Source organism: Castor canadensis, chromosome 1, assembly GCF_047511655.1.
Source record: "Castor canadensis chromosome 1, mCasCan1.hap1v2, whole genome shotgun sequence".
Classification (NCBI taxonomy): domain Eukaryota; kingdom Metazoa; phylum Chordata; class Mammalia; order Rodentia; family Castoridae; genus Castor; species Castor canadensis.
The window spans coordinates 203,050,337-203,071,463 of NC_133386.1; the positions used below are offsets into that span (position 1 = coordinate 203,050,337).

General features: G+C 47.5%; 1 protein-coding gene across 1 annotated transcript in view; it reads left to right on the forward strand.

Moving 5' to 3' along the window:
* Window positions 1-21,127, forward strand: part of Pacs1 (phosphofurin acidic cluster sorting protein 1) — a 148,433-nt gene that overhangs the window by 123,070 nt on the left and 4,236 nt on the right. Inside the window, exons 5-21 of the mRNA XM_020164862.2 lie at window positions 258-402; window positions 662-753; window positions 834-914; window positions 3,934-3,993; window positions 4,840-5,000; window positions 5,689-5,782; window positions 10,792-10,872; window positions 13,579-13,694; window positions 13,828-13,963; window positions 14,862-14,966; window positions 15,567-15,673; window positions 16,473-16,627; window positions 16,813-16,923; window positions 17,486-17,588; window positions 18,031-18,073; window positions 20,183-20,225; window positions 20,479-20,614. Of these exons, the coding sequence (XP_020020451.1) occupies window positions 258-402; window positions 662-753; window positions 834-914; window positions 3,934-3,993; window positions 4,840-5,000; window positions 5,689-5,782; window positions 10,792-10,872; window positions 13,579-13,694; window positions 13,828-13,963; window positions 14,862-14,966; window positions 15,567-15,673; window positions 16,473-16,627; window positions 16,813-16,923; window positions 17,486-17,588; window positions 18,031-18,073; window positions 20,183-20,225; window positions 20,479-20,614 (1,769 nt within the window). The remainder of the gene's footprint in view (window positions 1-257; window positions 403-661; window positions 754-833; window positions 915-3,933; window positions 3,994-4,839; window positions 5,001-5,688; window positions 5,783-10,791; window positions 10,873-13,578; window positions 13,695-13,827; window positions 13,964-14,861; window positions 14,967-15,566; window positions 15,674-16,472; window positions 16,628-16,812; window positions 16,924-17,485; window positions 17,589-18,030; window positions 18,074-20,182; window positions 20,226-20,478; window positions 20,615-21,127) is intronic.

The following is a 21,127-nucleotide window of genomic DNA, read 5'->3' on the forward strand; positions in this document are numbered from 1 at the left end:
TACTTCTGGACTCAAGTGATACTCCTGCCTCAGCCTCCCAAGTAGTTGGGACTTCAGGAACCTACCCCAATACCTGGCTTAGAGATAGTTTTAAATTAAGACCTTGAAGGCTGTAGGAAGACAGTTGCGTGGATTTGGAAGTGAGAAGTATTAGCAGAATGCTATTGCCATTGGTTTGCATATTTACCTGGATTTATGAAAATGGCTACCTTGTGACCTGTCTGGTAAGTCATTTACACTCCACTCTTTGCTTGTAGGTGATGCAACACCCCAATGAAGGTGCTCTGGTGCTTGGCCTGCACAGCAATGTAAAGGACGTCTCTGTGCCTGTGGCAGAAATAAAGATCTACTCCCTGTCCAGCCAGCCTATTGACCATGAAGGAATCAAGTCCAAGCTGTCTGGTAAGATATATACAGTGTCTGCAGACCCTGTGTAAGACAAGGGAGCCTGTACCCTGATCTCCATCCTGAAAAAAGCTGAGCAGGACAAGCCTGAATTGTTTCCAGGCAAGAGAAGCTGGGAGATACCGAGAAATAAAATGTGTCCCCAACCATGGTAGTAGCCTTTCCTTCCAGCCCAGTTGTATTGACTCCTGTCCCTTGAAATCTCTCAGGTCAGACCTTTCCAGGGGAGGCTCTCTTACCAGGGTATCTATTCCAGATCGTTCTCCTGATATTGACAACTACTCTGAGGAAGAGGAGGAGAGCTTCTCATCAGAACAGGAGGGCAGTGACGATCCCTTACATGGGCAGGTAATTTCTCACAGTCCTTCCCTTAGTGTCTGAGAAGCTTCTGGGATTTCCCAGCCTCATTCTGTCCCCCGCCTGCTCAGGACCTGTTCTACGAAGATGAGGATTTGCGGAAAGTGAAGAAGACCCGGCGAAAACTGACCTCAACATCAGCCATCACAAGGGTGAGCTGCCCAGGTCTGGGGCATGGTATAGCTGAGATTCTCAGTCTAGCATCGAGGGGAGTGGTACATTTAGACCTAGGGGAGCTTTTGAAAATCTGTCTACTCCTCATCCCTTTAGGATTCTGACACCAAGCCAGGCACCAGTGGCTCACATCTATAATCCTAGCTACACAGGAGGCACAGATCAGGAGGATTGAGATTCAAAGCCAGCCCTGGCAAATGGTTCACAAGACCCTATCTCGAAAAAACCTCATCACAAAAAAGGGATGGTGGAGTGGCTCAAGGTGTCAACCCTGAATTCGAGCCCCAGTATAGCAAAAAAAAAAAGATTCTGACACTATCCATTAAGAATCAGTGTTGTAGGGAGCTACTATCACAGACAGTGTTACAGGCTACAGGTTATGCAGGGTAGAAGGAAGGCTGAGAACCCTGTTCCAGAATTTGTAGCAGATAAAATACTTCTTAGAGAGTAGGACACCTCAGAAGCCCTACCTCCCCTCTCCAGGTGATTGCTTCCACTACAGAGAGAAATTCAGCTCTCTCTTAGAGTATTGCTATGGGTTTGGGGATGGAGGGTAGTTCTTTTTTGTTTGTTTTGTTTTGTTTATTGCAGAACTGGGGAACTTGTGCTTGCCAGGCAGGTGCTCTGCCACTTGAACAACACCTCCAGCCTTTTTTTGGCTTTAGTTATTTTTCATATAGGGCTTTGCACTTTTTGCCCTAGCTACCTCAGACTACAGTTCTCCTACCTGTACCTCCCATAGCTGGGATTATAGGCATGACCCACCATACCCAGCCCAGTATCACTGTTTTTAATCTTAATCATTTGTTGAACTTACCCAGAAATAATAAGCTAATACTTGGAAACTGCAGAAACTTTTGAGTTTGATAAGGTTTAATTACATTAGATATAATTCCTACCTTAGTGGATCCATAACCCTGGCGTTTGGATTATGTCTCCTGCCTAATCCTCAGGAGTCCCTAATTTTTCTGAAATTAGAGTTCTGGACTGAAAGGCCAAAAACTGAACTCCTCTGTGACCTCTGACTGATCCTGGAGCCTCTGTGCTAGTGTGAAGGAGATCAGAAGTACCAAGAGCTTCCAGGAGAGAAAGTCCAGTTTCATCTCCTTAGAGGCATCCTGGTTCTTTGAGTGCAGAGGCAGCCTAGGGACTAACATCCTGACAGCAAGGTTTTCATCTTCTTTGGGATGAAATTTAGGCCAGCTCTTCTGAAGGTAAATGAGCCTAGCATCCCACTTTGAAACAGTGACCTCTGTGGTCAGCCATCAGAAGCTTATACAGAGCTTCTGTATAAGCCCTAAGACCATGACCTTGATTTCTTCTTCATACCAAATAGGAAGCAGGAGAACCTGCTCCTCCCTTGTCTCTGGGTATTTAAGCCCCCTAGAGAAAGTATGTCCTCAGAGCCCCAACCCCTCCCTTCATTGCACTCTGAGACAGGAGAACAGCTGTTAGACCCTCCCTGCTATGACTCCTCCTGAGCTGTTCTCTTTCTTGCTCAGAAAAGAGACCATAAGGAGGTCCAGTTTTCTTCCCAAAGGTTGTCTCCCTGGGCTTCCTAAGTCCCCTCTTCCTGTGGTCTCCATAGTGTTACCCAGTATAGGACCAGAGATCAGAGACCTTATCAATATCCCCCCATTCAAAGGTGTTTCTGGAAGCTGCAGGTACTTTCTAGTTGTGTTTCTGAACATTTAGCAATTGTCCTTTACTTTGTTTCTCCTGTCCACATACATTTTTCTCTCCAGACCAAGAGCACATTGTCCCAGTCACTAATCATGCACTTGCCATGCTAACTGTCTTATATTCTCTGTTGCTATGAATTCTAGTTTCTTCCCTGCTGCACCTGCCTTTTCCACTCACTCTGGAAGGCTCATCAGTCATATTTGCAAGTCAGTTGTTTCCATCTTCAATGGGAGTCTGGCATTCAGGCAAGAAATACTATGGCCACAAACTAAGCCTGGAGCCAAGAGAGAGGAGTAGGAAACAGGTCAGGAAGGCTGGGCAGCTCCATCAGAGAGCTCCATTGTCTAGAGATGCAGACTTCTCTCAGGAAGTAATGATGACACATGATACAGTAGGACAGGTGCCTTAAGGTGGGGCTCTGCATTGGGACAGGGATGACTCTAAAGGGAAAGTGGCCTCCTCTGACAGTGGCTCAGAAGAAGAGATGTCAAGAGAATGGCTTTCGAAGACAAAAACTTCACCAAGTAGATTTAGGGAAAGATTTTGTTCAAGGTAGAAGATCCCCTTTGTAAGGCCCAGTAAAGCCACATACAGTTTTTTTCTAAGAGTAAGCCATGTGTTTCCACTCAGCTAGGGGTGAGGGCTTGAATGGGTGAGGTTAGCCCTTGGACACTTTCTGGCCTGACTTCTAAACTTTGTTCTTGAGAAAAGAGGGGGCAGTGAGACTGCTAAGCTGGGGTAACATCATCAGTTTTGCCTCTTGAAAGACCACCAGACTGTCCAGTAACAAGACTGGACACTGGCTGGGTAGGGAGAAGGCCATTGCAGTGACCCCAGAGAGATTCAAGGAGAAAGGCCCCGCAAAGGAAGTAGTGTTAAAGGCAAGAGGGACAAGAGTTAGCCAGCATGGGACGGGGCAGCAGTGGGGAGATTCCAGGTGCAGCTCTGTAATTAGTGCAGGTTGTTGATGTCGCTAATTGGAATGGCAATGCAAGAAGAGGACAAGTGCCATTCTGAAAGATTGAACACATAACGTTCAGAGCAGTTACCAGCTGATACCTGGATCTGAAGGGCAAGCAGGGGCGGGGCTGGAAGTGCAATTTGGAAGTTGTCAGGGCTCAGTTGGAGGCCCTGGGGACAGGGGAGGCCTCTTCCTCCCAGTTGTACCCTGGCCTGTCTTTCCAGGGTGGTTTTCAGTGTGTCTCCCACCTTTCTCCCCTGTATGGTTCCCTGCAAGGATATGCTCACAGCACTGTCTGTTGACTTAACTATGAGTGATGTTGTTTGAGAACTATTGTGCAATTTGTCCCACAGCAACCTAACATCAAACAGAAGTTTGTGGCACTCCTGAAGCGGTTCAAAGTTTCTGATGAGGTATGATCCCTTACTCCCAAGATTAATGGTGGATAGAATTCCAACAGCTTCACACCTTGGTCCTGTGTAGCAATTGGGAAGTCAGGATTCTGGGTCATGATTCTTGCCCCCCTTGCATGCCTAGCAGAGCCCCAAGGGAGAAGGGAGGCTGGAGCAGAGCTCTATGCTACTTGAAAAGAGGAGGGCTTCACATGCAGTGTATGGTTTCATGGTATTTGGAGATAGGGTAGCACAGTTATACCTAACTACTGGTTAATAACCAAGCTTCTGGCATGGGAGGACAATGACAAATCCAGCCATTGCTGTTTTATTTAGCCTCACATCCCAAGGGTAGCCATGGTGAGCACAAGCCCAAGAAGCAAATGTGGCCTCGGGCCAGCGCTCAAGTCACCAGAAACAGATCCATTGAGGGAAATCCTCCTGCACTCTGGAGGTCCTGGTGCCAGTCTTCACAGGCTTCTCAGTGAGCTAAGAAAGAATTAAAGATGAAAATTATCTATAGAGAGGGTCTTCGTTCCTCTGTGGGCTTCAGAGGAGGTCACCAGGCCTGGCTTCTGGGTTTTCTTGTGGCCGTTCCTTTGGAGGCATGTCAGCACTCTTTCTTCCTCCTGGTGAAGGCCCTGTATGGCTGTCAGGAGGAAACAAGAGGGAAGGTAGCTCACCACACCCCTGCTGGGTTGGACCACAGAAAGGACATGAAGACTACTCCAACAAGTGTGGCACTGCTATGTCTTCTCAGAGGAAGTACTGGGGATTGACATTTGGCCCAGGAAAAAGGAATTGCTCATTTTACCGTAATTGTTAATAGGGAGAACCTCAAACTGAAAGATCCTTTTTCCACGTCAGGTAGGCTTCGGGCTGGAGCATGTATCCCGGGAGCAGATTCGGGAGGTAGAAGAGGATCTGGATGAACTGTATGACAGTCTGGAGATGTACAACCCCAGCGACAGCGGCCCCGAGATGGAGGAGACAGAGAGCATCCTCAGCACTCCAAAGCCCAAGCTCAAGTGAGGCCCAGAGCTCTCTGTAGGCTGCCTCCTGACACCTCTCCTCCCCAGGCCTAGTGCTCCATGCACCGTCCCTCACCACCCTGTTCAGAAACTTAGAGTTCAGCCTTTTTTTGGGGGGGCAGCACTGGGATTTGTACTCAGGGCCCCACACTTGTTAGGAAGCACTCTACCACTTGAGCCATAACCCCAGCCCTTTTATGCTTTAGTTATTTTTTGGGTAGGATCTTGCGTATTTGTTGAGGCCAGCCTCATACCTCAATCTTCCTACCTATACCTCCCATGTAGTTGGAATTACAGACATGTACCACCACACACACCTTATTTGTTGAGATGGGGGGTGGGGGGGTCTCTCTAACTTTTGCCTGGGCTGTCCTCAAACTGCAATCCTCCCAGTCTCTATCTCCCAAGTACCTGGGACTACAAGCATGACAGTCCTCCTTTCTGAGCCTCCAGCAACCTTGGAAGAGATCACTTTTTGCTTCTAACTGACAAAAAGTACTAATAGGACTCTCCAAAAGTCCCTCAACCTAGGCCACACTTCTCCACCCCACAGTGTCCTTCCTCACCAGGTATCATAGATGTCCAGGCTGTTGATCTGCCTTGAGCACCAGCTTCACTCAGCTCTCATGAGCTACTGTTCTGAGCCATGGTCGTCACTGATCCCGGCTGTGCTTCTTCGCCGTAGGCCCTTCTTTGAGGGGATGTCGCAGTCCAGCTCACAGACGGAGATTGGCAGCCTCAACAGCAAGGGCAGCCTCGGAAAAGACACCACCAGCCCTGTGAGCAGATCAGTGGCTATGAGGGGTGGGGCGAGGGACCTGGCATGTTGTCTTCACACTTGAGGCCCCCACTTCTGAGCATGGCTCCTTCTGGGACCTCAGAAGAATACCCCCAGTTTTCTTCCCCTCATCCCTGGCCAGGAACTTAGTGCTCAGAGGGCGTTGCTCTGTCAGGTCACGTGTTGTTCTTGTTCGTCTGTTCCTACCTGGCATGGAGCCTTCCCTCCCACTTCAGAACCTCCCCTTTCTGTTCACTACATATGTGAGAGTCTGTGACTTGGGGCAGGCATTCGGCCAGGGGAAAATGATTCTGCCTTCCATACTGGGGAAAGAACAGTTACTAGGGGCAAAGAGGCTCACCAAGTTTGTCCAGGAGATCTTAAGTAGGCTCTGCTGGGTAGAAAATTCAGAGGGGAGCAGTGCCCTAGAAGAATGTATAATTTATTTATTTTGCATACTGGGGTTTGAACTCAGGGCCTCATGCTTGCTAGGCAGGTGCTCTGCCCCTCAAGCCACTGCTCCAGTCCTAAGAATGTAGAATTCAGTGGCCAGGTTTCCATTTGTCTACTGAATGGGAGAGAAGAACTGTCTGCTATGACTTCCAGCAGCCAGGCACAGACAGGAGCCCCTGTGATGCTGAGCCTATCTCAAACCTGGGGAAGCTGTTTTCCCTTCGTTCACAACTAAAGGCAAGTGGACGTTGTTTATGATTTCAGAGTACAGCTCTGGAGTGCTGTGGAGCACATCTTTTTTATTGATGAGAAAAACCCAATCTTTTAAGACCTCTGGTCTTGCTGCTTTGGTGGCAGATGACACATAAAGTCATTAGTTCACCACAGGGAATACACAGCTCACCCTACAAATCGGTATTAACTGTGAGAAGATGATCTGAAGATGTGAAGCATTCCCTCTGCTGAAAAGCACAGTCTGTGGTTTGGCTGGCTCCTGTCTACCTGTGCATCTCTGAGCATCTCAGACTGCCTTTCTGCCTGCCACCACCAGGTGGGGTTGTCTCTCATCTTTTCCCTCTTCTGGTTAAGGTACAGCTGGGCCACCAAACCCACCACAAACTGCACCAGGGAGTGTTACTGAGTAAATACAGGAAGGAAAACTGTAGCCCATGTCCAGACGCCCCCAGCAGAGAAACATCAGGCCTGCCACTCCAGAGCAGCATTGCCAGTGCCTTCCCAGCCCAGGTTCTGGAGCTAAGGAGGCCACAGTTAGTATACTGTCAGTGTTAGGATGTGGGTCCCAGGAGCATCCCAGGTGCTTTTCCTCACAGGGGGCTGCCAGATGGCCCTGTTGAATATCATTGTCACCGTAGATTGAGCCAGATTCCATCCAAGTATAAGGGGAAACTCTTTAGAAAGAAGCCTGGAGCGTGGTTGAGGAAGGGCTGCTGCATGGTGTTCTAGGAATGCCAAACTGTGTTACTGTGACAAAGTATAAGTGAGATGTTAACTGAGCCATAGCCCAAGAAGCATTAAGCGTAGCATCTCCCATATCGTGAGTGCTTGATAAATGCTAGTAATCATTGTTACTAAGTCAGCAAGCAGAACTATTTCATACAAAACAGGGTGCTTCTGTGCTGACAGAATTGGGCTATAGGCTCTGCTTTCATCTCAGTTACATGGTTTACGATATTTAGAGAAAAAAATTACCTTGATTCTCTGAGCCCCAGGTGCCTTATTTGTTAAGGATGTCAGGGGGAGCCAGTTAGCTCAAAAGTCAATGGACTATCAGTTTCTACAATGTAGTAGCCTCAAAGTTTCTGTTTAGGTGAAAAATGTATTTGAAGAGTGAAATGTCTCAGTTTGAATCTTTTTTGTTACTGTTTTGTGAGTCAGGGTCTTGCTGTGTAGCCCAGTCTGGCCTCAAATTCACAATCCTCCTGCCTTAACCTCCTGAGTGCTAGGATTAATAGGCATGTACTACCATGCCCAGCTCTGAGTTTGAATCTTGACGCCATCATTCCACTGACTGACCTTGGGCAAGCGCCCAAACCTTCATTTTCTCAACTGCAAAGTAGGTGTAAAAGGTGCATGCCTCACAAGGCTGTGTGTGAAGATGCAGTGAGATTATGCAGGTCAGACCTCTAGCAGGGTGTGTGCTGACTGATTGCTTTGCGATTCTGGGACCTGCAGTAGGTATCAGCTGCCATTGCTTTTATTATTATAATTTCTTAGATCCTTTTCAGTTTTGGACTCCTAAAATTGTCTTTTATGTGACATCTTTCAAATTCCTATTTCCCTTGTCTTGACCTCAGACTCACTTTTGCTTTTCTCCTGCTGAGATTTCTCTTTTGAAGAGCCCCAGAAGTCTCAGTGTTGATATGAAACTGTGAAATCCTTTGGTCTGAGAAGCTTTAAAATCAGCAGCACAAGTCTGGGCTCTTTAGTGGATGAGGAAAAGCGTTTGATTGTATGGATGCTGCCTCACCTGGTGGCCTCTCATCCCTATTGCTGAGCATTATTGCTTATTCACTTTTTATTTTCTTTTTGCAGGGAATCAAACTCAGGGCCTTGTGCATGCTAAGCAAGGGTTCTACTACTGAGCTGTATCTCACCATCCCCATTGATGATTGATTGATTGATTGGTGTAACTAGGGTTTGAACTCAGGGCCTTATGTTTGCTAGGCAAGTGCTGTACTATTTGAGTCATGCCTCTGGTCCTTTTTGCTTTAGTTTATCTTTCAGGCAGGGACTCATGTTTTTGCCAGGGGCCAGCCTTGGACCATGATCCTTGTACTGATGCCTCCCATGTTGTTTTTCTGAATCTTTTCTTTTTTGTTCTCCAGATTATCAGAGAATTCAGTTTAGCACTAGAACCAGAAAGAATTTCTGTTGATAGAAATGATTACAGTTGCATTTTCTCAAGACTTGAGCACAGTAGCAACATAATTTGATTCTCCAAGCTCTAACAATAGAGCCTGGCAGTGTTTCAGGTGGCCAGCCCGAGGTGCAGACTTTCAGTTCAGACTGCCTGAGGCTGTCTGCTATTTCCGGAGCACACCAGTGATAGTGTTAGAGGTTAATACTTCAATTTTACACACACACACATACACACACACACACACACACTCACTCACTCACTCACTCACTCACTCACTTCGCCTAGGACCTCAGGAGACACCTCCAGTGCCAAACAGTTAGGCAGATACAGATGGAGCAGTACAGGGCTACTGTAGGTCCTGGGTGAGAAAAGCCCTTTGTATCTTCCTTCTTTTCCTTTCTTCCCTTCCTCCCTTCCTTCCGTTTGAATTTAGGACTTCATCTTCTACCACTTGAGCTACACCTCCAATCCATTTTGCTCTAGTTATTTGGAGAGGGGGGTCTTGAGAACTATTTGCCTAGACTGATCTCAAACTGTGAGTCTCCCAATCTCAGCCTCCCAAGTAGCTAGGATTACAGGCATGAGCCTGTTATTGGCAGTGCTGGGGATCAAACCCAGGAGCTGGCACATACATGCTAGGCAAGTGCCCTAACACTGAGTTAATTCCCTAGCCCATCCCTTCATGTTTATAGGAGCAGGAACAGAATGTTGGAGAGTTGGGAGTTTGTTCTGATTTTTATTTGTCATTTGCACTTTAATAAACCTGGAAGGGGGTAGAGCTTATCAAATTTTGCCACTGTGCTGTGGAAACAACCTTTAGCTGTCATAGGACTTGACAACAAGGTGTGCTACTTTAAAACCACCCAGTGGAATTTGTTATCATCCTAGTTCATGCTAAGATCCAAAAGTCTTAGGTCTGAGCAGGACTTTTCTGGGCTTCTAGACTCTGTTAACTTTGGCTAATCATGTAAACAACATGTAAATGGCTAGCTGTGTATCCTGAAGGCAGCCTGTTCTGTGTGGTTGTAAGCCATCACACAGGCTGTGCCATGTAATCTCAAGCCCTGAGGTCACAGGATCTAGCTTAAGATATAGTGAATTTGTCTCACAGATGCCTTTGGGTAATGGTTCTCCACTGGAGATGATTTTGCCTCCCAGGGAACATTTTGGCAATGATTAGAGACATTTTAAGTTGTCACCATTAAGGAGAACTGCTACAGACATCAAGTAAGTAGAGACCAAGAATGTTGCTAAACATCCTACAGTGCATAGGACAGCTGCCCCCACCAAGAGTGATCCTGCCCACAATGTCTACAGAACTGAGGGGGAGAAATCCTGACTTAGAGGACGACATAGGGGCCTACTTTCTTGTCTTGTTCATTAGCGACTCCCCCACCCCAAGCTTATTAGCCTGATGTTTCTCAGTTTTACATAGTTTACTCAGAGAAAGGACTTAGTGTAAATGAGAGGAAGTGGGATATCCTGTATATTTTCTGCCTCCTTTGGTTCCTTTGGAAAAAGAGATTCACTGAGACTAGTACCTTCTCAACATTTGTAGCCCATAGCCCACACTGTTCATGACTGTGGCTTTTTGGTGTCTACACGCAGATGTCTAAGATCTGGTTATGTTATCTGTATCTTCGAAATAAACTTTAATATTTATGAGAAATGCTAATAGGATTTGAGACAAATAGAGAATTCGTAGCTAAATGGCTTCACATTGGGCATCTTTTTGTTTAATATATTCTGTTAGAGGACTTCCTGAATGTTCCTACCAAGAAAAACACATTTGGCTACTATGAATGTCTTTAGTCTCAAAATGAAAGACCTTTTCTGGCAAGCAAAGTTGGTCCCATATGTTCCTTTGTGTCAAGAGTGTTCACTGAAGCAAAGACTTTATGGCTCCAATAGCAAAGTCTTCTGACTTTGAGCCCTTCTTCCCTAGTAACATCTGTGGGAGTCAGAACTTTGAGGTTCTACCTTTGTGATTAAAAAAAAAACCTAACCCCTCTAAAGCTTAAGTTTTCACAAAAATATCCCCCTTGTAAGATGAAAGCACTAAAGATGTTAAGAGGTAGATTAAATGAAAGTGTTTTAAGCTTCTTAGGTACTAGGTAAAACAAGTTAGAGTGACAGTTATTTGGATAAGAAATAACTAATTCTTACAATTTTTGCAGATGGAATTGGCTGCTCTAGAAAAAGTCAAATCTACTTGGATTAAAAACCAAGATGACAGCTTGACCGAAACAGACACTCTCGTATGTATGGTTCCGTTTCCTATTTCAACCACTCAAATAGTCTTTGTACCTTTAGAAATAAAGGCCCCAAAAGACCCTCAGGATTATGTTGGAAATTATGCCTAAATCATGTTCTCTTTCTCCTGAAATCTTTCTCCTGTTCTCTTGGCACCTGCTCTAGAGACTAGGTCATTTCCTAAATTGGCAAACCAAAAATATTCCCTTTCAGCCCTTTAATTTGAGCTAATCAAATGCTAGTTTGGAGTAAATTCTTGATGTCACCCTCAAGTGTCTTCCCTGAAAAGTGGTCCCTTCTCCATTGGGTGTTGCTCCTTCAGTGGACAGGCAGACCACAACATTAAGTCTCCAGTAGTCACTGGTCAGTGCCTTCTTTCAGAAAATGCTGGAGCTGCCCAGGAGCTTAGGCCAAAGCCCTCAAGAAGTGACATTGAATCAGCAGTTAAACCTTGCATTTTCAGTGCACCTGCTGGTGCTGAGCACCGAGAATACAAAGATGGCCCATCTCCAGGGAAGCCACTTGTATACACCTGGGGTAATGTTCTGTGGAGGCCCTGAGAATTGCAGGGGATATAGACTGGGAAGAGGTTGTCTGAGCTGGTCTTGCTCAAAGGATACCCTGAAATTCAGCCAGTGGGATGGAGAGCTGGACACTGGGTGGGAAGGACCAGGGGACTTTACAGAAATGTCATTTGGGGATGTGCCATTCATGAACTGCACAGTAACACTTTCAGGTGGTTGAATGGAGTCCAAGAAAGAGTTATATTAGGCCTGTGTTTCCTATAGTAAATAATACTGTATCACACATCTTGAATATAATAAAATGTTAGGCTTGACTTGGTATTAATTTAAATCCTACCATACTAACTTGTACTTTATAGTTCACCAGTAATCTGAATAAGCAGCCTCTACTCTTGTGATATTGGGGTTTGAACTCAGGGCGTCACAGTTGCTTGGCAAGCACTCTTACCACTTGAGCCACTCCACCAGCCCCCGTCACCCTTCACTCTTGCCCCATCTATTTACATAACTACTCATGATCTTTTCAAAATCAAATTCTAATCATGTCACTTCTTGACTAAAACTCTCCAATGAGGGGGGCTGGTAGAGTGCTTGCCTAGCAAATGTGAAGCCCTTAGTTTAACCCCCAGTACCACGAAAAAAACCTCTCCAATGATTGATCAAATCTTAGTGTTGAGGAGAAGAAGCCAAACACCAAAAAATGCATGATATGATACTCCATTTATGTGGAATTCAGAATTCACAAACAGGAAGAACTAGTCTATGATGGCATGAGTGAAGATACTTCATACTTCCAGGAGTGGGAAGGGGCATGTGGGACCCTTCAGCTGTGGTGGAATGTTCTTTTTTTATTTTTGGCAGTACTGGGATTTGAACTCAGGGCTTTCAGCTTGCTAGGCAGGTGCTCTACCACTTGAGCCATACCCCCAGCCCTGGCATGTTCTGTCTTGATCTGGTTAATGGTCCCTGGGGCTATACTTATATAAAAATTCAAGTTTAGGCTGAGGGTGTAGCTTGGGGTAGAGCACTACCTAGTATGCTTGAGGCCCCTGGATTCCATCCCTAGCACCACAAAAATTCAAATATATATATCTTAAATTTGAGTTACTCCTCAACATTTTAAAAATATAAAGGGCAGATGCAGGGAGGTAAACAGGCACTTGGCACATGTGGGGAGCAAAATCTTTTAGGGGGTAAGAGTATTAGGGAAATAGATTGGGCAGAGTATAGGGATTATTTTAGAAAGGTGGACAGGACCAGGTCAGGAAAGGCCTCAAAGGCCCACAGAGGAAGCACAAAGCTGGCTGTTCATGCTGTTTGAATCCTTTGTTCTTTGAGAAGTCAGCCTGATGTTAGTAGACTGGATGGTTTGAGGAGGGGATGTGAAGCTCATGAAGACTGTTGAAGTAGGTAGACATAGTGCCACATGCCTGTAATCCCAACACTCAGGAGACTGAAGGAGGAAGATCATGAGTTCAGGGCCAGTATGGGCTACATAAAAGAGACCTTGTCTCAAAAACCAAAAACAAAACAAAATAGACTAGATGTGTACCTACCTAGTAAGTATGAGGCCCTGAGTTCAAACCCCAGTACTGACACACACACACACACACACACACACACACACACACACACACAAAAAGATTGTCGAAAAGTGATCTAGGAAAGTCAAAGGCCTGAACTCAGAGAGTGGGAGAAGGACATGGGCATGGGGGCACCAAGGAGAGTGGATATGAAAGTGTGTGGGCAGTAGCCTCATCACCTGGATGGGAAGGAAGTGTTAATTCCAAGGTATTGCAGGATGGTTCAGGCCAAGGTGAAGAATGCAGCTCCAAACCTCACAAACTTCCCAGACCACAGGCTTTGCCCTGGTGGGATACTGTGTCCCCATGAGAATCTAGGAAGATTCGTATAGAGCCTGTCATCAATGTGTTCATGGACTATTTGTGAGTGTGGAAGGCAGAGCTGAATGGGAACATATAGTGTCCAGCATAGTGGGAGCACTCAGTTAAGTTAAAGAGAAGTTTTCCATTGGGCAAGGTAGGAATTTTAGAACCATGTGCTTCCAGGAAGATAGCCAAGTGAATGACTCCTCATGATGGAGATGGGTCCTGGCAGGGCTCTCTGGAGGCTCCTGGGTAGTCATCGAGTGAAAGGTAACCTTCTTTGCTTCCATCCTCATGGCAGGAAATCACTGACCAGGACATGTTTGGAGATGTAAGCACGAGTCTGGTTGTGCCAGAAAAAGTCAAAACTCCCATGAAGTCCAGCAAAACAGATCTGCAGGGCTCTGCCTCCCCCAGGTACTCACAATAGAAGGAAACAAGTGATACAGACCTTCAGCCACACCCAGCACAGGCTCCATTACTGGGAGGGAATGGGAGGGTGAGTGCTGGCATGGCTTTGAAGTTTTTAACCACCTCCCTCGCCCATCAGCAAAGTGGAAGGGACACACACACCCCGGCAAAAGAGGAGCACACCTCTGAAGGAGCGGCAGCTCTCCAAACCCTTGAGTGAGAGGACCAACAGCTCAGATAGTGAACGCTCACCTGACCTGGGCCACAGCACACAGGTACTCAAGGTCCCCCAATAAAACCAGGGCCCACCAGACTGGCTGAGCTTTAGTCTGTCTTGTTTTTTCCCTTGGACAGCTAGATGGAAAGGAAAGGAGGAATACTTGAAGTGCTGTGAATGAAAAGACTTAATGAAAGACCTAAATTAGAGAAGCCCACATTTGTTTTTCACTGCTAGTATGGAATTGAGCTTCAGGCTGATCTGTGGAAGGGAGAGAGCACAAGAAATGCTGGACTTGCTTCCCTTCTGACAGCTGTGAGGGTTCTTTCAAGCCACTCCAGCCTGAGGGTACTGGAGAAGAGCTGGGAAGAAACAGTGGGATCAGACTTGGGGAAGGGGCCTTCCCAAGCTTCAGAGCTGGCATTTCTCCCAAGTTCTCCTGGAGTTAAGCAGTCTACTCATTTCCCTGGTAAATATTATGGAGAGGCAAGTTTGGGTCAGTATGGCTTCCTGAATTGGATGCTATCGTAAAACTGCAAATGAACCTGGGACTAGAATAGCTCAGCACCTGGAGTGAGTTATTGTCCTTCTGGTTAATCAGTTCCTGAAATACCTTTTTTGTTCCATGGTGCCTGGGTCCCCTGCAGTGTGGCTACTGCTCTCATTATTTCTCTCCCCACTGCCCTTTCTGCCTTTCTGCAAGCACTGCTCACAACTCTCACCCCTCCACTTCTGCCATCGTGGCACCACACCCTTGCCTCAGGGGCTGTCCCCGGCAAGACCACACTGTGGCTTCATGCTTGGTATATTAGTGTGGTCTCCAAGGACTCTGTTCTTTTTCCTTTGTATCTCCAGTTTGGTCTGACAATGGAAAGTGACTGCTTCCTGGAATCTGCCCTCTGAATACCCCTGTCCCCCACCCCTGGTCAGTGCCTGACAGATACTTGTCCCTACAGATTCCAAGAAAGGTGGTGTACGACCAACTGAATCAGATCCTGGTGTCTGATGCAGCCCTCCCAGAAAATGTCATCCTGGTGAACACCACTGACTGGCAGGGCCAGGTAAAGCATTGGACCACAGGGGGAAAGGGTTCTACAGATGAGTGAGACAGTAGGGTTACCTGTCTCTCAGACCCACCTGAGCCAAGCCCAGAGCTCTGAGTTATAGTCTTATTTTTATCTTTTGTTCAACCTAGAGGATCTTAAGTCACTAACTTTTCTGTACCTAGCTTCATCTGTAAAAAAAAAGTAAGCAGCAGGCATTCAGTCTGTCCTGCTCCCAGGTTACCACGGGCATCAGGCAGGCACCCTCAGTGGAGGGGCTTTAGGAAGCTCTAAGATGCCAGAAGCTGCCCCTGGCTTCTGTGAAGGCGATTTAGCAGTGGTACGGCAGCCTGCCTATCCCTCACTGCCATTCTCCCTGTGAGACACTTGTTCCAGGACTCCTAGACATGGGTGAAAGTTTTAAGTCCCTAAGCATCCACACATACACACACATACACTTTTCATAGTCAGCATGTCTCCATGGGATCTGGCCATCCTCTTTATGCACAGCCTGGAAACCTGACTACTTCTGTCCAGTGTTGGCCAAAAGACGGGAGTCAGGTACCTGTGGGGAATGATGTGGCCTTACCTGCATTCCTGCCCTTTTCCTCCCTTCAGTATGTGGCTGAGCTGCTTCAGGATCAGCGAAAGCCTGTTGTTTGCACCTGCTCTACTGTGGAGGTCCAAGCTGTGCTGTCCACCCTGCTCACCCGGATTCAGCGCTAGTAAGGGCTCTGGCCTTTTCTATCCTGCCATTTTGGGATTCCCTTTGTCTCATCCTCCCACCCTGACTTCCAGCAGTGGCAGGATCTCCTGGCCTAATCAGACCAGGAAACATCAGATCAGAGGTGTACTTGGGGGCAATAGCAGCAGACTGTAGTGCTCAGTGCCCCTGATTGTCAACTCCTGTACCCTCTACCTCGCCACACCTTGACTTGCCTCCATTCCTTTCTTAAACCCATGATAAGCCAGGCCCTGGTGGGTTATGCCTTTAACCCTAGCTACTCAGGAGGCAGAGATCAAGAGGATTGCAGTTCAAAGCCCACCCTGGCAAATAGTTTGAGAGACCCTATCTCGAAAAAACCTTTCACAAAAAAGGGCTGGTGGAGTGGCTTAAGGTGTAGGCCCTGAGTTCAAACCCCAGTACTGGAAAAAAAAAAAATAACATGATGAGGAAGAGAGAACCCAGCATTTTAAAAAGATCTTTTACCTGTCCCTCTAGCTGTAACATGCTCTAATGATTGGGAGTTAGTGCTTTCCCTCTCCAGTGCTTCTTAGAGCCTGCTGTATAGCAGACTGAGGGGATTCCAGACATCTGGGCCCATGCTGACTGCGGGCCTCCTAGATGGCAGCTGCTTGCCCTCTTAGCAGCACTGTGACTCATTGCCTCTCTGTGTCGCATTGTTTGTTGGTTTGCTTTCCTCTGTGGGTTATTGAGGTGTGTGAAGTCAGAGCTTGGGTCCAGCCCTGAGCAGGATCCTGCCAAGCTCCACTGTGGTATGTAAAGATCCCCTTTCTCCCCAGCTGCAACTGCAACTCGTCCATGCCAAGGCCGGTCAAGGTAGCAGCCGTGGGAGGCCAGAGTTACCTGAGCTCCATCCTCCGGTTCTTTGTCAAGTCCCTGGCCAGCAAGACCTCTGACTGGCTGAGCTACATGCGCTTCCTCATCATTCCCCTTGGTAAAGTTGGACAGCATCCAGGAGGGTGTGGCAGACCAAAGACCTCTACAAGCAGATCTAGCTCCTATAGCAGGATGGGAAGTTGGACTGTCAGAGAGTCCAAAGGTCAGAGCCATGCATGGGCCAACTCCTCTTGCTATTCCATTTACTAACCCATTCACTTTCTCTGGTTTTCTTTCTGCCAGGTTCTCACCCAGTGGCCAAATACTTGGGCTCAGTTGACAGTAGATATAGCAGTACTTTCCTTGATTCTGCCTGGAGAGACCTGTTCAGTCGTTCAGAGCCTCCAGTGTCAGGTAAGGGCTCTTAGTAAAGGAGCCCCCACCAGGAGTGAGGCACCTGATTCCTGAGAACAAGCTGCAGCTAAAGGGGAGATTTTTCTCCCTGTTTGTCTCGCTCTTTTTGCTGGCTGTTGTGTGGGTTTACTTTCCCAGTGAGTGTCCATCAATGGAGATTGAGTCTATGTAGCCCTTTCTTCAGGGCAGTCTTTGCTGTGGACCTGCTCACCTAGCAGTAAGGAGGCTGTGCTAGGCTGGAGGATGGGTCAGTTCTGCTTGTAGAGATGAAATAGTGGCAACAGAGAGTAATCATTCACCAGTCTCTTGATGTGTGAGTGACACCATGCCAGCAGGTGACCTCCTGAACATCCAGTGGTGTGGCAACAGCAGAATGCAGCTGAGATGGAAGGGAGAGGACTGTGCTTGGGTTTATGAGTCCTCTGATTCCAGCCAAGGAGATCTCAGAGCCATTTCTCCCTCAGCTGTACAGGTCCTCACCTGTGGCTTGGGTAGGGCTCTCCAGGGAGTCAAGGGTTTGCCAGCTGAAATGAACAGATACTTCCCTCTGGCTTTTCTGCAGAGCCACTGGACGTGGTGGGGCGTGTGATGCAGTATATCAACGGAGCAGCTACAACGCACCAGCTGCCTGTGGCTGAAGCCATGCTGACCTGTAGGCACAAGTTGTAAGTCTGACTTTGGGAGGTTTCTTAAAAACAGGTTGGAAGGGAATCCTGAGTCCTTCCATTTTTCATTTCTCCTCCATACCCCATCTCCTGTTACAGGAGCCCATGAGGATGCCTGTGTCTTTTACTGCCTCCCATCCAGGCACTCCCTCCTTGCCCCAGGCTCCACCCGCATGGGGATGAGTTTTATTTACTCCCTCATTGACTGAAATCACCCTCAGGAGTGGGTGATGTGGTTTGCACACTTGTTTCTTTTGCCCCTATTCTGTGCACTCTATATGTACAATGAGTAACAGACCCTCCTCCTGACACCCTGCAATGTAACAGGAAGATGTGCTGCAATGCTATAGACTCCTATGAATCACAGTACAATGTGAAAAGCTTATTTCCAGTGCCCTGCTCAGTCACCCACTAAGTGTAAAGCTTTCCTGTCTCCCAACAGCCCTGATGAAGACTCCTATCAGAAGTTTATTCCTTTCATTGGTGTGAGTACTAACTCCCCTCTTCTGACCCCCATCTCTCAGCCTTTCTGCCCGCCCTCTCATACACACAAAAATAAGATTGATCCAGAACAGTGGTGTCATGGGGTAGATTCTCCCCTCTCCCCCAGGAATATCTGTCAGCACCAGGAGACAGTTTTGATTATCACAACTGGGGTGGGGAAGCTCCTGGCATCCAATGAAAGAGGCCAGGATGCTGCTGAACATCCTGTAATGCACGGGACAGTCCCCATACCAGAGAGTAATGTGGCCAAAGGTCAGTATTGCAGGTGGAGAAGCTCTGGGCCAGGACACATTGAGCTGTCCCTTTTAGAGTCCTCTTCTCCTGAATCACAAACGATTCCCAAATTCATCACTGGTGTTTCCTGTTTATTACCCAGGCCCTGAACTTAGTGCCTGTGGACCTTTGGAGGAATGTCCAGAACATGACTTCTTCAGGATCAGGGAAGAGGAAGTGGCCTCAGAAATAGTGGAGCATACTATTCCAGGAGAGGTCCCAGGGTCAGATGGACTGCTGAGAGGAAGAAGCTCTTCCTTTCTATTTAGTGCAGGAAAAGTCAATTTAGAAAATTTGAAATAAAGGAGGAACCTCATGGATGTCTTTGGTATTAGATTACTGGCCCTTTGGTCTGTTCATTTGGCCAAAGGCACTTAGAGGGGGTCCAGAGGCGATGGATTACTCATGGAAAAGGACTGAAAGCTTGCATTTCCACTTACACACCATTCTGATTTCCTTTTGGAATCACCTCATATATATCACTTTTTGAAATCTTCTTGAGGATCCCTCATAGCTTTTAGAGGAGAAAGGGCAGACACGAGGCCTTAGTTCCCCACTGTCCATGATCACAGAGCATCCAAGCCTGTGGGTATCTCGAGTGGCTTCAGCTGGGAAAATAAGCAGCCATTCTTGGCTTTGCCCCTCACATCTGATAGTGCAGTTACTGCCTCCTTAGCTCTGGGGCTGCTCCCATAGCTACACAACAGCCCCAAACCAGTAGTGTAACTCAGGCCTCATGGAACCAAGGGAGTGGTGGGGGGGAGGGCCTCAGTTGCTGCTCACTGTGGTCTCACAGGCAAGTGAGAGATTAAAGAATTTTTTAAAATGTATTAAGGAGATATAGCATGTGTGAGGCCCTGGGTTTTAAAAACTAAAGGATCTAGAAACCTCCCAAAATGCCAGAGGAGCAAGGGGAGAAGAGAACTGATCCAGGAAGCCCCAGAGTATTGATTAGTATTTTGGTCAGTGAATGGACCCAGCCAGCTGTTCTCCAGGGACTGCCTGCAGGGAGGATGTACATGATCTCTGCCCCAGCAGCCCCAGCCCAGTGCTCTGCACTCTGCTTCCAGCCCAGATGCTCCTCTGTCTGGGGCTGGCTCAGGTGCAAAGGCACAGGGCCCCACCTGTCATTTAGACCACAGGGGACAGTCACTGAGTTGTCTCTAGCTGCACCTTTTTTTGACCACTGGAGGTCACCCACTGTCCTCTCCAGAATTATCTATGAGGAATTTAAAATTCCTGAGACTTTCCTCTGTGAGTTCCAGATTCAGGAAGGCTGAAAGGGGAAGGACTGTGTGATCATTTTCAGCACATTGTTCACAGGGTTGCACAGAGATCTCTGCAATGACACAAAGGCAGCAGCTTGCAAGGCTCCCTGTGCATGTAATCATAGAAGAAATGAGTTTAGGTCACTAACATGGTTCCTGTCTTCAAGGTGGACTTTACCCCTGGCCATAGGGAAGAACCACCATATCTCATTGTTTGAATTAGGCTTCTTTTATTTTTATTTTTTTTCTTTTCTTGGTGCTAGAAATGGAACCCAGGAACCCAGCTGCACCCCCAGCCACTGGACTGGAGTTTTTTGTTGTGATTTTGTTCTTTTGGCAGTACTAGGGTTTGAACTCAGGGCCTACCACTTGAGCCACTCTGCCAGCCCAATGATACCCCCACCACCACTGTCTCTTAAGCCCTGGGCTGCTCCTGAATGTAAACATTTTCAGACCCATGTGGTCATGGCTGTGGTGTAAGCAGCTAGCACCTGGATCAGAGCCTGCTGACTTGATGGAGGCCCTAACAAGTGTCCCTTCCCCCTCCAGGTGGTGAAGGTAGGCCTGGTTGAAGACTCACCCTCCACTGCAGGTAAGCCTGGCTCCTTTGCTTCTATGGGTACCTGTCTAGTCTTCTCTCTGGTCCAGCAAGCCAAAAGCTGAAGGTACTGGATGTGTTGGGAAGGCAGTTTGAGCAGGAAGATGTGGATCTCTCTCCCCACCCTGGGAGAGGAGGCAAGAGAGTGCTGGAGCCCAGGAAGAAAATAACACTGCCTCTGAGAAGAGATCACACCAGCATGTCAGGGGTACTTGCCTCTAGTCAACTGTGTTTGTCTTCTTGACAGGTGATGGGGATGATTCACCTGTGGTCAACCTTACTGTTCCCTCCACATCACCACCCTCCAGCTCAGGCCTGAGCAGAGATGCTACAGCCACCCCTCCTTCCTCCCCATCCATGAGCAGTGCTCTTGCCATTGTGGGGTAAGGCTCTTTCCTGCACCTGTCTGTCCTGCCATGTCCCCCCAGTAGGGCCTAACAACCTGACTTCCCAGGCATGGCACACTGATCTAAGTCAGCCTTACTGGAAGAGAACACTGGGTTAGAATTTGGAGGCCTGTCAGCCTGAGTCATCAGATGCTCAGTGAAGTGGGAGGAGGTTCACTATGTCTTTCTCACAGAGTTGTAGAGTCAGATGGGACAGTACTATCAGGGAGGCCCTTTGTAGATTGTGAAGTGTGATGTAGGTGTCTGGTTAAGGAACCTCTCAGTAGGAAGAGTGTGGGCTTGGAGGTAAAGCACATCTGGGTTTGAGTGGCTCTGTCCATTGTGTTAATTGGGCAAGTAGCAGAGTTAAACTGACTGCCTATTTAGGTTGTACAACCTAAATAGGAAAAGAGTGTCATTGTGGGGCCTGCTGCAGAATGGTACCTTTCATGCACCCAGTCCTTTCGAGTCCCTACAGCTGCAGCAGCCAATGGCTTGTGGCACCTGTTC